The sequence below is a fragment of the Galleria mellonella genome, unplaced genomic scaffold, assembly GCF_026898425.1.
Source record: "Galleria mellonella isolate WM207_F2 unplaced genomic scaffold, CSIRO_AGI_GalMel_v1 utg132, whole genome shotgun sequence".
NCBI lineage: Eukaryota > Metazoa > Arthropoda > Insecta > Lepidoptera > Pyralidae > Galleria > Galleria mellonella.
The window spans coordinates 5,402,750-5,419,266 of record NW_026441989.1 but is presented as its reverse complement, the minus strand read 5'-3'; the positions used below and the strand labels follow the sequence as shown (position 1 = coordinate 5,419,266).

At 30.9% G+C, this 16,517-nt stretch overlaps 1 protein-coding gene across 1 annotated transcript in view; it reads left to right on the top strand.

Moving 5' to 3' along the window:
* LOC113518284 (potassium voltage-gated channel subfamily KQT member 1) overlaps nt 1-9,126 on the top strand; it is a 68,352-nt gene extending 59,226 nt beyond the window's left edge. The window contains exon 15 of the mRNA XM_052903042.1: nt 185-9,126. Within this exon, the coding sequence (XP_052759002.1) occupies nt 185-429 (245 nt within the window). The 3' untranslated portion in view covers nt 430-9,126. The remainder of the gene's footprint in view (nt 1-184) is intronic.
* The last annotated feature ends 7,391 nt before the right edge of the window (nt 9,127-16,517 follow it).

The following is a 16,517-nucleotide window of genomic DNA, read 5'->3' as shown; positions in this document are numbered from 1 at the left end:
TATAAAACAAATATTTAACCAAATTATTTTAATAAATCATAATTATGTTCGTGTCAACTTAATCAAATACTTACAGACAATAATTTATACTAATGTCACTAACTAATGTCAAAAAACGTTATATGCATATACGAGTGCGTACCATTTATTAGGTATGGTATATATTACGTACGTTTACTTACAGAAGTTTGTGCGAGTTGCTCTGTGGACGTGGAGACAGAAGCGGAGGCGGGCGGCTCGCGGTCTGCGAGCTCGGGTTCCGCATCATGGTGCGAGGGAGATGCGGGCGAGGAACGCTACGGCTCCGGGGACTCACTGGCTGAAGACGCAGCACTGCTAGGCGATGCAGCGCAACCGCCGCCTCGACTCGTGCGCGCACAGCGGCGTGATGTCGCCGTTGACCTCCATCTCTTGCACCCTGATGCCTGATTCGAAATACACTCCTGTGTCTGCTAGGTGGAACTATACATAAACGCGTCAACAATGAACACAGTCGAATAGGGCTCTTTAGAGCAAACCAACAACATTTGTAGATATGCAATTTCAAACTTCCAACAAAATAATACTTAGACGTTTTGAATTTACCAACTCAGTACTTTTTTAATACCTACATAATATCAAGTTGTATTATATATTTTGGTAATATCTGCACAGTTGCTTTCTGCACATGGTCTGTATAATACCTATGTACTAATCATGATCACATGAAATGCGTAATAACTACTAATAACCAACAAATAGAAGAACTAAGGAAGATTTAAACGCATATTCATTTTTAATATATCAATGAATACAGACACGCATCTTAATGATATTGGAAGTTTGAAGTTGAAATAGGTTAAGCGCATATTTCAAAAACTAATGCCGTTTCATGCCTCGTAATGGCGATTCGAGTTATTTCTCGAAGCATTGTGTTTGTTACCTAGCACAAAACTTTTGATACGACACAATCCTTGGCCATTTTATTCACTCTCATAGAATAGATAGGTGCTTTATCAATAAAATCTAAAGAGCAATCTTAGATCTAGTGCGATTGATAGGTTAATTTAAAGTGTGTCTTGTGCAACTCCAATAAACCATCGTACAACGAGTAGGTAATTATTGTGGTTAGTATACTAAGTGTCAACAATTCCACTCGTTTTATATTTATAAAAGATAAAGACCAAAGACTCGAAGGTTGATAAGGTAATTTATAAGTATGAGTAATTATTACGCTTAACTTTTAGTTCTTCTTTATACTTAATAAGTATTAAAAACTCGCTTGTCAAATGTAAGGGGAATTTATAGCATCCAATTAGGCTAAACGAATTATTATAGACATACTGATATTTTTCTACCACGTAACTAGAAATGTCCCCTATAAAATAAATTATTAGGAATCCATAAATCGAAATCTTAATTATTTTCTGCACAAAATGTTATTTTAAGCAAAACCATACCTATTGTGCTCTACAGAAATTATTTTTTTGCTTTGTAGAATATACCTACCAATATATAATAAAAGTAGGTATTCAAAACCAAATAACTTTACAATCAATAGACCCATAGACGCTTCGGATTTTTTAAAATGTTGTAAGTATACTTAATATATTGTACATATTGTATTAATATTTATTATCTACGTGAACACGATATAATAAAAATATTTTCTAATTAAAGCTAGATAGTAGCAGATATGTGTTCCATACTAAATACATCGATATTGGAACTCATACCTACTTCAATTAGAAAACATATAAATATAAATGATGTACCAGGTAACCAGGGAACAGAAAAAAATTAAGTTGGACTAAGTTAAATTCACTCAGAATTTCAAAAGTGGGGGATCTATCATCTATAACTTTTTTATGAAACTAATCTTCCAATTAACAAAGATCTCTACATTCTATATTTTTCATTCAATAGATAACTATCTACTGATAAAATATACACCAGATTTTACATTTGACAAATTTCTTATATATATATATATATATATATATATATATATATATATATATATATATATATATATATGTATATATATATATATATATTTTATCCATAAATCAACAGAGAACATCTTAACAATTTTTTTACATCTACTTTATTACAAAAAATATTATAAATATCAATTTCTAATCCTGACGTACCTGTATTCACAGATACATAACAATTAATTAAAAAATTTCGAACGGAATTCGGTACTACAAATAGATATATACTCGTGGTATTAATGACTGAAGACAAAATATTTACAGTTGTAACGGTACAATAGTATTCTCAATTTATTGCTATGGGAAATAAAACGTGTAAGCAGGAATTCTTATATCAAATGCATCTAGATGGATTGCCAAGTGTTAAAAACGTCCCATAAAATAACCTGCCCACCATTGGGTAATGCGTCATCGATAATAAGTATATTAAATGTTAATAACATCATAATTTATGTTACAAAAGTCACTAATTACAACATTACTATAAATTTTTACCTTTCAAAACATGAGACGTTTAAAAAATAGTTATAACGTTTTTCTAGAAGTATTCCAACAAAGAAGAAGTAAGAATAGAGACAGACTCATCTAAATGTTATTGATTTAACAATTTGTGCTATAAACATACCGAGAGTGTATTACATTATCAAATACAATGGACATATGTAGCTATTTTTTACAATCATAAATACTGGCTAGAAATAGTGATCTCAATAGATTAGTTTTAAATATCGTGTAACATTATTCTGATAAGGAAAGTGCGTTATTCACTTAGTAAATACTATATCTATTTGATAATGTAATATAGCATCATACTTTATATCACAAAAGCATAACAAGTACTGAGCGTCACTAAGCACGTGCAGATCACTTGGCAAAACATAATTTAAGCCCGTCTACAGCAAGAAATTGTAAATAGTCCAATAAATCAAACCTGAAATAATAATAAGTATATAAGAACTGTCGTGTTCACTTTGTAGATACATATTTACTTGCATATAGAACATATTCTTACCCTCCTTATTGGTAAAAACGTCAAAAGCCTAATAAGTCTATTTTAAGTATTTAAGCGGTGCATCATTTATTTCGAGTTAAATTTTATTTGAAAGAAAGTGACATAAATTAAACGTTTAAGAACAGCAACAAAATATAAACAATAGAATAAAAGTTTTACGTTTTTTGAATAAGTATAGTTACAGCTTATAGGTACAGCTAGCAATAACCAAAAAATGTAAAAGGTCAAAAATTGCGCAATAAATATTTAAAAATGTACTGCCAAAAATGTACACAATACCATATAATGTGTTTCATGTTTAATGTACATTTTTAAATAACGTATATTCATACATATACACATTATATTATATTCATAGAATTACAAAGCTTTTTAAAATGTAGTATCTTAAAAAGCTGTGTATTTTTTTATAAATGGATATCATTCCAATGAAATAATTATGTAAAATTCAGCTATGGTTAAAGTCTCGTTAACACTGATTGAACAATTTAGTAAGTGGTAAGTAATTTGCCAACTAAACATGTCTAAGCAACAAATTTTAACTCACCTAAATTACTGAAGCTGTTAACAATGAAACTTTACCTTAAATTTCTCAATGCTGAATTATTTTATTCACAAAGAATTCTGTGATACTTTTTTTTTATTAATTTTTTATATTGCTTATACTTATTTACTTTTTAGTTACAAAGATTCTTATCTCGAACCAATTTTAAACATTTTGGACATGTTTCTTAATACAAGCAGGGTAAATATTAGCCTGACGTTCATATAATAAATGTAAGTTTTATTACAATTTAAAATTAATAATAAAATCATGTCACGGCATTATCATTCCATGTCTTCAGAGGCGTTAAGTCTACCTTACACAAGTTTTAATAGGATTTGCTTCGCATAACCCACCAATTTTAATAGAGTTTTCGCTCTCAGGGCCTACAAATTAATATTATACATTTAAATCGGGGGGTTATACGAAAGATATGCTATATGATTCATATACATTGGGGTTTTTAACCCCCAGAACTAGCTCAAACTCTTATTTATTAGAAACAAAACGATCAAAAAAATAAAAACGCAGCTGTTACATATAGATATGTCTATTATTCTACTAGACTATCTATTTAATCAAATGTGTCTAAATCATATAGACATAAGGATAAAAAAAATATTCTTATAGTTAGACATACTTAAAGTCCTTCACAATCATTTAAAGATTAACACGATAGTGTAGATAATCGTAAAATCATGAAAAAAGATAGATCGTAGTCATTTAGAAATTTTATTACAATAAATATAATTTACATTATTTGTACTTCATTTGCCAATTTATATATTTTATTTATGCAGTATATACCTAAGTAACCTTAAGTTCTGTAACTATTACGATTATTTACACACAATTTATACATGCAAACATATTTAAAAAAATAACTTACAATTCCAAGGAGAAATTATGAGTTTTCATGTATGGAGAATTATGTGTCTTCAGACATATGTAAAGTCTAAATAATGTTGCTATTAAAAATCAGATTTGTTGCATATTTTTCAATATGTCTATAATTGTACGTACTTAGTACCTACTTACGTCATATTGAAAAATATACATTTTTAAATTATTTATTAAATGTCTATAATAACGAGGCCTGACTATTACCAAAACCACATTACTTTGATGTCACACTATGCTATAAATGTGCTGCCACTTATTAATCTATTTTTCGAATAAACTCATAAAAAAACTGCATTACCGCTCACTGCATAGACTCACTTTTACTACTAGGTGGCTCCTAAAGCCAGTTCAATAAAATACCTTACAAAGGGACCTACTGATGCCTATTAGATTTTTATTGTCAAGAATATTAGTGACTATAAATATAAAGCCTACCTAGTCAATTAAGTTTAGACCTATTCCTAAACTTTTATCGATGGATCCCAGTGGATACAAATTATATAATGCTAAAACTCATATTTAGTTTCACAAATCATCATCATTTACCCATATATAATATTCATTACGATATGAATACGTGAAAATGCTACCACACAAGCCTTTAAACAAGTATTCAACACGAGAAGCGCATGTGTATGTATATAAAGTCTAATGTTCTTCATTAGTACTATCATGATATTCCAAACCGAATTCACGAATAAACCATCTATATTTACTTCTTTTTCCCAAAAACTAGTAAACAGAAAATTGTAGGTATTTGCAAAACAGACTCTGTTATCTACGTTTCGGTTCCAGTATTGAAAGCTCTCAATACATGGCTTATTTGGTACATAATTTGAATCTTAGATACTCCATGTAAATCCTTTAATGATGATATATACGATCATGCAATAATTCGTCTTAATTTAAATAATTTTATTCTAACATCTCTTTTGTAAATTACCTAGTGGCATGAAATTTATAAGTATAACGTATATATAACATCTTTACAGTATAAAATTGAAATAGCATCCTTTCAATGGAGTACTCTGCTAACGAAACTAAACATTCAACAAACCAAAAAAACATAGGTCTAAAACGACAAAAAACATTTGAGTGTCCTATACTATCTCAACAGCTGATCGCGGTTTTAGTATGGGAAACTCAAAATGTTTTGTCGTTTTCGACCTCATTCATGTCTTTTGTATTTTTTGTTTACAAATTTTTTGTCGTTATATATATGGGTAGATTCTTAGTTGTACGTACTGCTAAAAAATCCATGGTTACTTTTTTTTAATATTACTTAGGTAATTATATTCTTAAAGTTTTATCATATATAATGTATAAATATTACATAAAATATTACATTGTTAAAATATTTATATTTTATCTTTGTTATGCAGTTATTTGTTTTAAGATCATTTTTCTTTATTAATTATTTTGCTTTTCGCACACAGACTTGCAATGTGTACAAGAACAACGACGTTATATCAAATACAACATAATAGTGTTACAATTTAGACAGGACAGGAAAATTCTATGAACAAGAATTGAGAAAGAAATCCTTCAGCATATTAACTGGCTACCAACTACCCACAGTCTAGTACCACGTACCACATTGTAAAAACACACTTGTTAAGAACAACTAGTATCTGGACAGTGACCAAAATATATATATAACTTTGTATTACCATCGGTCGAATAAATTGTGGAGATCTACAAAAACCTATTTTTTTATGTTAACCTTTTTAAATTTTTAATACGTAGATAATACATATAATATAATTTTATAACATCCAACCTTCAAAATTAACGATATCTTGCTTGCTAAGAACTTACTACGGTGCTCAATACAAAATTTTACTTTACTCTTTTTTTATTGAAACTCTGAAACCAGTTAGAGCATTTCGAATTAGCTACACTAATAAAGTAGAACCCAACATAAGTATCTTTTTTTCATTTATCTTAAAATTATGTTCAGCAATTTAAATTATTTTAATACTACACGTTCCATACAACTCCATCCGACTTAGGATAAGAATTGGGTAAATGCCACGCTTTAAATAATAATCAATTTATATATTTTTTTTAAATATTCATTATCATCATCTTTCTATCCTTATCCCAATTATTATTTGGGGTCGGTGTAATATGGTTTTGTTCACATTACTAAAGGATTTGGCTTATAGTTTTAGGATCGGTCGCTTGTAAATTTAGTGTAATTGACTAAATTCTATTTCATATAAATGATAAAGATGAAAATAGTTTAAAAAATTGTTAAATACATAATAACAAATTGTACTTTCAAAAGGGTGTATGACAAGAGGAAGTTTGCTGTGAATAAATAATTGTTCAACATCGAGACAAGTAGAATACTGATGATACCATTAGATGTCATAAAATTTAAAGTAGGTACTTGTGTCGTCTTCTGACCACAGAATATCTATAGTATATGTCTGTGGTATATAGATACTATAAAAAACACACAGTGTGATCGATTTGCTTAACAAAAATGAAGTTACCCATTTTCAGGGTTATAATTTTAAAAAATAAGCACACATAATTCATGGAATTCATTCATTATTATAATAGTATTAGATTTTTTTTAACATAAATAAGTAAATAAATCTCACTGAAAAATAAAGAAAATATATTATACAATAAAGTTATTCATAATTAATACATTATTACTAACCAATAGGTAACCTATGTATTTTATATACGTCATAAGCATAAGTCATCACTAATGAAAAATAGAACTAAATTTTCCTGCCAAAACAAAAGTTTATCCACTTCCCAAGCCACCTCGCCTTAATTAAATAGATATCTACATTAATAATTTATTATTTACTGTATGGATTGTTGCAACATATGAGAAGAATTTATTTAAAGTTAGGTATGCGTGGTGTAAAAAGTTCCTATACAGATATATAAATTAGATACACGTGAAGAAGCTGAAATAAGTACCAATACTTATTACAAATAAACACGAACTAACTCCTACCAAATGTAATGCTAAACAGCTTAACAAGAATTATATATGATACCAATTTTTGCATCTTAACCTAGCTATGATGCAAAAGATTTTAACAAAGTTTATCACATTCTAGGAATAAGACACCTTCATTCGTCATTGAAGCGAAGGTTGCAAACTAAGGATGAAATTTTAGCAAGATGCTGAACGATGAATGTAGGTACGAGAAATACATACAATAAACAGCTAACTTTAATACGCGTCCCGATATTTATATTAATAGGCAGGTACAAATCTTATATCTTCGTGACATATGTTACTCGCTCCGATAAATCAATTTGCTTTGACGTAAATAGATAAATAATTTTTAACTTAACTTTGAATTATGAATTTTAACCTTACTCGCCGCTTAAGTGTTCCTCACAGTGGAAAGACAGTTCAGTTAAAAATTTAAGCCATAGACGAAATAATAATTCTACACTAAAACCCATGCCACATTGTTATATTTGTTACACCCATGCCTATTTCTGCTAGTCATTATACTATATATTTATTATGTTATTAATAATAGTTTTTCTAATAGAGCAACTGAATTACAGCAATATAATTATTTGGGCAAATTGTCCCCGATAAAATTTTCATCTCCATTCCCATACTTACATACCTATTTACAAGGCCTATGTATATAAACAACATAAATGTACTCCGGTAATTCTCATGTAGATATCGTTACCTTATTTATCTATTAATTCTCCGGAACTGGCGAATACCTATGTATGAAATGAGTGATGAAAAATAACAAACAAGTGATGTAAAAACCTACCTTTCCTTGCTACCTGAACCTGAACCTAGCATGAAATTCGATAGATAGATAAGTAAATATTCCTGTGGGTAACTTTTCTGATATTTTATCGCAGAATAGAGAAAAAGCCTCCGACCCCTGATTTTATCGATTTATGTACCTAAGTAAATTACTTTTAATCTATATACAAAAAAGCAAACATTGTATTATAAAGATATTTGCGACTCTATGAACAAATTTTCAATTTTTTATTTACAATCACATACAGAGTTAGTGTTGGTAGGAACATGAAGCGGCTAAGAGCCAAACCAGCTACCGAACTAGCTTACTGTGCAGAAATGGATCACCCATACTTTAAAATGTTGCCCGATCAACCAATCCCCCTCCCTTTCTCCTATCTCAAGGACGGGGCTGATTAATTTAAAAATAAAATACATTATATTTTGCATATGCTGGCTTGGGGTATAACTACAAAATAAACCACTCTTCAATTCCTATTTCTTGATATTCAAATGCTCTACTCGTTTTGTTATCGTGAGAACAATAGATACCCACGATACCTATCTACGTATCTAGATACGTGTAATAAAAATGGAGGTAGATAATATAATATTGTAACACCTTTTTCAAGCATTAGCTTTGGCAAAATAAGTAAATTTTGAAAAATATCTGAAAATGATAAATTCTCCATTAAAATAGTATTATTGACCAATATTAGATACCTACCTATTACTATTAGTGATTTAAAAAATAATATTAATATTGCTCATTACACTACTGGTTTTTAAAACTGTAGGTATTGGGACAACGTTCACGCTTTGTACCAAATTTAGGTACTTATATTATTTTATATTATTATTTTGAGGTTTTTTTTTATTGCAATATCAACATTGTTACCGTTTTTAAATAAGAAATACATTATTTAATAGCCTGAAATGTATTTTCATTTCTATATACCTAAAATTGTTATTCAATAATATTTGCCTAGTCATAAATGGGTTTAAGGATTCTTGCCAAATTAAAAAAAATAGATTTCCTATGGAAAGTTACAAAGATACGATAAAATATACTGCAACGCACGTGGTACGTCTCATACGTTGTCATTCTTGAAAATAAAAGTATTATGCTTTCATATACTGTACTATTCCTATCATATTCTAACCTTTAAACCAGGGGGGAAAGAGATTGTTAACAATGGAGTTTGATAGCCCCATTGCTAGCTATATGCCCTATCAGGTCGACCTCCACGTGGTTCCCCTGGAAACGATCGTGAACAATTCTTGTTGAATTCGTCACGATGGGCTAACTGACCTGCTTCATCCTCACCTATGCATCCTTGACTGGTGCCCCGCCGGTGTATACCGATAGCGCGGGTGGGGTTACAATTTCATTATCATCCATAAAAAAAACCTTTAAACCAAAACACAGCTACAAACCTAGCAAACAGCAGGTCTACCATGAAATGAAATTCCGAAATTTCGGACTGAATTTCGTGTTACTAACAATCCCTTTCCCTACGCTTTAATAAGGTTACCATAATGTACCTACGTTTCTGTGTTGTCCCAGCATAGAATGGGTTACCTCTTTATTTCTTGTGGGTGTCGTAAAAGGCGACTATGGGAACTTAATGATCAAAGAATGAGCAACGGCGTCGTCGGCCACAGGGCGGTGTCGATAACAAGCGCATTGCTAGTAACAGATATATATTATCTAATATACAGTTTCCTTAACTACTCTATATAATTATAAATAGATTTATATTTTTTACCCAATATACATATATTGCGACTATATACAGTTTATAATACCAAGCATATTGCATCGTTTCTCTAAGGATGAGCATTCCAAATAGATATCAATGTTTTTTTTTTTCATTAAATGCATTGAGCGGTTGCATCGATACGATGTATTGAAAAATACATTAATATTTTTAAAACATCGATTGCTTTTCTGTGGACATGTTTTAGCCTTATGAAAACCCAGGTAAGTATAATGAAAAATATTTATTGAAATACACAATCACACACAAAACACAGTTTATTTGTTTATAAATTCCAATATTTTTTTTTTTCAATGCTATGTAAAATCAATCTTAATCTTTTTCTCTTCAATCGGTTTCTTTGCTCAGTCAAAATTTGCCCTGCCAGTGAAAAGAGTTATTAAATACTTAAGAGCTATTTTGTACAGCTTTGGGGGATTGTATTTTATGATCCCTCCAGCTTTCTAATGAATTTTCGTTCAGTCTACCAACAGGAGTTGTAAGATAAGCTGAAAATTTATCGGACAAAACATCTTCAGATTTGTTACTTTTTCAGTTATGATCACTCCAATAAAAAAAGGTCTCTTCATTTTTGCCAGACTTTTCAGAATAGGATTTAATTTCTTCATTTCTTTGCAAATTCTTTTTGATTAATTTTGAAAATTAATTTTTGATACGACATTCACATGAAGTGAATGTTAAAGTTTTAATTAATACATCGATTCAATATGATGCATCATTACTATATAATCGAGTGTTTACAATACATCGATGTATATCGTCTATCCCTAAGTCTTTCTAATCTGTGGTGATATCCAAAGCCGTAAACCTATCATAAAAAAAATAATCTGTGGTGACTACTTGCTTCGACCCCGCATAAAACTATTATAGGAAAAAGCGCGGGAAACGTTTAAAAAAGCGGGAGTGTTTTTTGATCTTCTTTAAATTAATTTTATTTTTAATTATATAAGGATTAGTTTTATTTATATATTGTGTATTAGATTGTATATATAATTGTATATTTTGTAGTAATAGTGTTTGTTGCTGTAAATATTGGTAAGTAAATTACCTATATTAATTAGACATTATGGATCCACCTATAGACCCTGGGGGGACAACCCCCCAGGTGTCTGCAAATATAACTATCCCATTTAATAATAGTTTTGATATATTGGGTGAATCTAGTATGGACACAGATGGTTCTAGCGTTGCAAGTTCTAAACGTAAGCGAGTACGTGGCGAACGTCGCATTTGCAAACATTGCAATAAAAAACGAAGGAGGCACACCAAAGGTCTCGAATCTAAAATTAAAGATAGTGATTGTCAATGTATTGAGGATGAGAATCAAACTCTAGTATCAATACCAGTTGTAAATAATACCGAGTCTGTTAAACCTGCTTCTCCACCCAGTACTTTAAGCAGAACTTTGTACAATGCCGAGGATGTAGCTCCTTATGTCGTTCATGTACAAAAAAATGAAACACATCCTAATGATAACACTACATTACATCCTATTGCATTTGGTCGCTTTTTACACACTAATAAGATAAATAATATAGTGAATGGTAGCCTCAAAAGAATAGGAAGAAACCGTTTATCGCTTTCTTTCTCAAATTTTGAAAATGCAAATGCATTTTTAAATAATAGTCACTTAGAAACACATAATTTTAAGGCATTTATACCTTCTTTCCATGTAACCCGTATGGGAATTGTGAGGGGTATTCCTAAAGATTGGACAGAAGAGGAAGTAATCCAAAATATATCAGTACCTATAGGTTGTGGGAGAATTCTAAAAACCAGAAGAATTAAGAAAAAGACCATTAATGAAGGACAACCAAGTTTTATTAATACTGAAACCATTGTTATTACTTTTGATGGACAAATATTACCAAAAAGAGTATTTATGTTTTACACATCATTAACTGTAGATTTGTACATTTACCCCACTATCCAATGCTATAACTGCTGTAGGTTCGGACATGTCAAGATGCAGTGTCGTTCAAATCCTCGGTGTTATAAATGCAGGCAAAATCATACAGGTGATAAATGTGAAGTAGATGAGGAAAATGTTTCTTGTATCTTGTGTAATGGTTCTCATTCAGCAATTAGTAAGAAATGTCCTGAATATGCACGTCAGAAAGCCATTAAAGAAACAATGGCCCACAGTTGTGTTTCTTATGCTGAAGCATCAAAATTTCATCCTCCCACTTCTAAACTATATTCAGATGTATTAACATCATCATCTCCGTCCAATAAATCTCATTTTCAATCTTCTTTCCTCAAAGAGAAATCATCATTACCACATATTCAATCATCACATAAAAAAACAGTTACACTTAAACCACGCTCTCCTCAAAAAGCACAACAAGGATATGATCGTTCTGCCCATGAAGCCATAGTTAAGGAATATAATATTCCTGCTCCCTCTAATGGTTGTGCATTATCATCAAATAATATTGACAATAATCAATCCATCTTTGATATTATTCTCATGCTTATTAAAGTGTTATCGCAATCGAAGATGATACAAACAACTTTACCACCGTCCAACGATGCCATTTACAATGTATTTTCTCAATTATTAACTTCTCACAATGGATTACAAAGTCCTAATAATTCAGTGGAACTGTCGTAGCATAACAAACAAGAAATCAGACTTATTTTATTTGATTAATAAATATAATCCTTTTATAATAGCTCTCCAAGAGACTTGGTTAAAGCCAGGATATCCTTTTAGGATTTCAGGCTTTATAAGTCTCCGTGATGATAGAGCTGACGGATATGGCGGTGTTGCCATATTGGTCAAAAACTCCCTTCCTTTTTCTTCTTTTTCGCTTCCTGTATATAGCGGCATTAATGCAGCTGCTATAATTATAAATGGTATCTGTTTTGTTACTTTATATATTCCTGATCCTACATGCCAAATATATTCACAACTAGAACAATTATTTTCAATTTTACCTAAACCTTTTCTCGTAATGGGCGATTTTAATGCTCAACACCAATCGTGGGGCAGTTCTACTTCTAATTTTTATGGTGGAAAACTCCTGACGATAATTGACACTTACAACTTATGTATTATTAACTCAGATGTACCAACACGTAGAACTGCACCGAATGAAGGGTTTAGTGCTCCTGACATTTCAATATGTTCTTCTGATTTAGCTTCTTCACTGTCGTGGTATCCTCATTCCTCTACTTTCGGAAGCGATCACTTTCCCCTCATTCTTTCTTTTCCAATTTCCATTCCCTCAAGTCGAAAGAGTGGTCCTCGGCTTAAATATAATTTATCAAATGTAGACTGGAATATTTACAAACAATATTTAGATAATAAAATATCGGAGTTACCTATTGTTTACCATGGAAATGAACATCAATGTTGTAATGACTTGATGATAAATATGAAGGAGGTTGCTGATTTATTATTTCCTGTTAAAAATAGTGCTTCAGGGAAAATTCCCTCGCCACCTTGGTGGGACAAAGATTGTACGGAAGCAATTAAAAATCGTAAAGAGGCTGAAAAAAATTATAATAATTACATGACACCAGAAAATTTTGAAATTTACACCGCAGTTTCACGTTCTACTCGAAAACTACTGAAAAAAAAGAAATTAGAAGGCTGGAGAAGATTTTGTTCTTCTATCTGTCCAGAAGTTAATTCATCAGTCGTTTGGAATAATATTAAAAGATTCAGATCTGCCTTTAGTGATCATACATCACGTTCTGCACTCGATTTAACTTTAGCGAATAAATTTTTAGATCGTCTTGCTCCTAGTTATGTGCCGGAATGCCTTTACAATATTTCTCTATCCGTCTCTGACGAATTATTCGAACTTGACTCTCCTTTTACTCTAGTAGAACTTAAAGGTGTTCTAGCTTCTATTAAAGACTCTGCACCGGGAGAAGACGGTATACCGTATTCCTTTTTTAAAAATGCTAGCGATGCGACATTAATTTACTTTTTAAATATAATTAATTCCATAATTATTTCGGGAAATATACCTACTTCATGGAAGTCTCAGATTATTATACCATTTTTAAAGCCTCATAAACCACCTTCTGAACCATCTTCATACCGTCCTGTTGCACTTTCCTCTGTCTTACTAAAGCTAGCTGAACATTTAGTGAAAAACCGTCTAGAATGGTTTTTAGAAAGTAATAACTTACTATCCCCGAACCAGTTTGGTTTTAGGAAAGGTAAGAGCACCTTAGATAATGTGAGCATTCTTATTTCAGATATTCATATAGCTTTCTCACAAAATTTGTCAATCCTCTCAGCCTTTTTAGATATAAATTCTGCCTATGATAATGTAATAATTTCTATTTTAAAAACTAAATTACAAGCTCTAAATGTACCGGTAATGCTTTCTAATTTCATTATTAATATTTTATCAGAAAGAACAATATATATGAATTTAGATGAAGATACCAAATTATCTAGAACAGTATGGAAAGGCCTTCCACAAGGATCTGTTCTCAGTCCAATCTTATTTAACATATACACATACGATCTAGAATTATTCCTTGATAAATCCGTCAAAATTTTACAATATGCTGATGATCTTTTATTATATTTTATTGCGAAGTCCATAGAATCTGCTTCTGCCAAATTATCTGATTCATTAGATTTGTTAAAAACGTGGTTAGATGCAAATGGTCTTAATCTTTCTGTAACCAAGAGTAGTGTAGTTTTGTTTTCAAGAATGAGATCACCGCAACAAATTAAGGTGCTTTATGATAACTCATACATTCCTATAAAGACTGAAATTAAATTTTTAGGTATCGTGCTAGATAATAAATTAACAGGTCTGTCCCACTGTAATTATATTTCTACGAAATGTGAGCGTAACCTCAACATTCTTAGGTGCCTTGCTGGAGTTTGGTGGGGAGCACATCCCGTTTCACTAAAACTTGCTTATAATGGTCTTATAAAGAGTGTCATTGATTATGGAACTTTTTTGTTAGCTCCAGGAAGTTCATTTGCTTTTAAGAAATTGGATTTAATTCAATCAAAGGCCTTGAGGATTATCTCTGGAGCAATGAAATCAAGTCCAATCAATGCTTTACAGCTCGAAGTCGGTGATCCACCTTTGGTTTTAAGAAGACAATATCTATCTGATCGCTTCTTTTTTCGTTGTTTACAATTATCTGATCATCCGCTTATTCAAAAGTTATCTCAACTACATATCTTTATTTCGTCTTCATCTTATTGGAAACATAAAAAACCTCCATGTTTAATACAAAGTTATGAAAAATATAAATCCATAGAATCTCCCACTTTTACATCGTCCTGTTTTCCCATTTATAAATGCTCATATCAATCTTTAGTTTTATCTCCTAATATTAAATATGATTTTGGGTTATTAAAAAATGATTCAGAATTGAATGCCAAATTTATGTTTATAACTGACATTGAATGGAATGAATGGCACTACATCTTTACTGATGCATCAAAACCAGACAATAGCGGTTGTGTAGGTGTGGGTGTGTTTCATTCACAATTTAATATCGTTCAAAAAATTAAACTTCCACCGGAGTCTTCAGTTTTTACCGGGGAATGTTATGGTATTTTAAAAGCTGTAGAATATATACTTTTAATGAAATTACATAAGGCAATAGTTTTCACTGACTCTATGAGCTCTTTGCAAGCTCTAGCCAAATATCCGTTTAAATCAAAACCAGTTTATCCCATTATTTGTGACATAAGACAAAGTCTTTATCTTTGCATGTTGAGAGGTTATTCCGTTTCTTTTGCCTGGTTACCAGGACACAGTGGTATTAGCGGCAATGACAAAGCTGACCTTATTGCAAGAGAGGCTGTAACTTGTGGTGATATGTATCCGTATCATAATTACTGTAGTGACCTAGCTTGTCTCCCAAAAATATATTTAAGGTATGCCTGGAAGGAATATTGGGAAAAAACAAGTACAATAAAAGGAAGATTTTATCGCCTTATACAACCCGATATTCCTTTCAAACCATGGTTTTGTAAATTAAAGCTTGGAAAGACCGCAACAACTATTATAACTCGTATGCGTCTAGGTCACGTATGCACACCTTCTCATTTATACAAGCTTGGTATTGTACAAAGTTCGTCGTGTAATTGCGGTGCTGAAGTGGCGGACTTGAATCATATATTCTTCTCATGTTCTAAATTTGACCACACCTCCCTTTTTAATCATCTCCGATCCATCCGTGTTCCATTCCCAACTTCTATTCTTACTCTACTTTCTTCCAATGATCCTATTATCTATAAAATACTATCTTCATATATATATGATAACAATATTAAGATTTAGTTATATTACATGAATACATTTATAGTTGCATCAATTGCTTTTCCTATATATTTATAAGTATATTCTCATATGTACAAGTATATGTTTCATATCCTATAAATATCCTAGACCTAATCCTTATCCTTTCTAAATTCGTTTGTGTTAGGTATTTTTATTACTATTATCGTTTCCCCGTTTTGTTCTTGGCAAAATACCCTAATATCGGGGTGAACGCCACAAAAAAAGAAAAAAAAAAAAAAAAAAAAAAAACTATTATAGACGTTTATTTA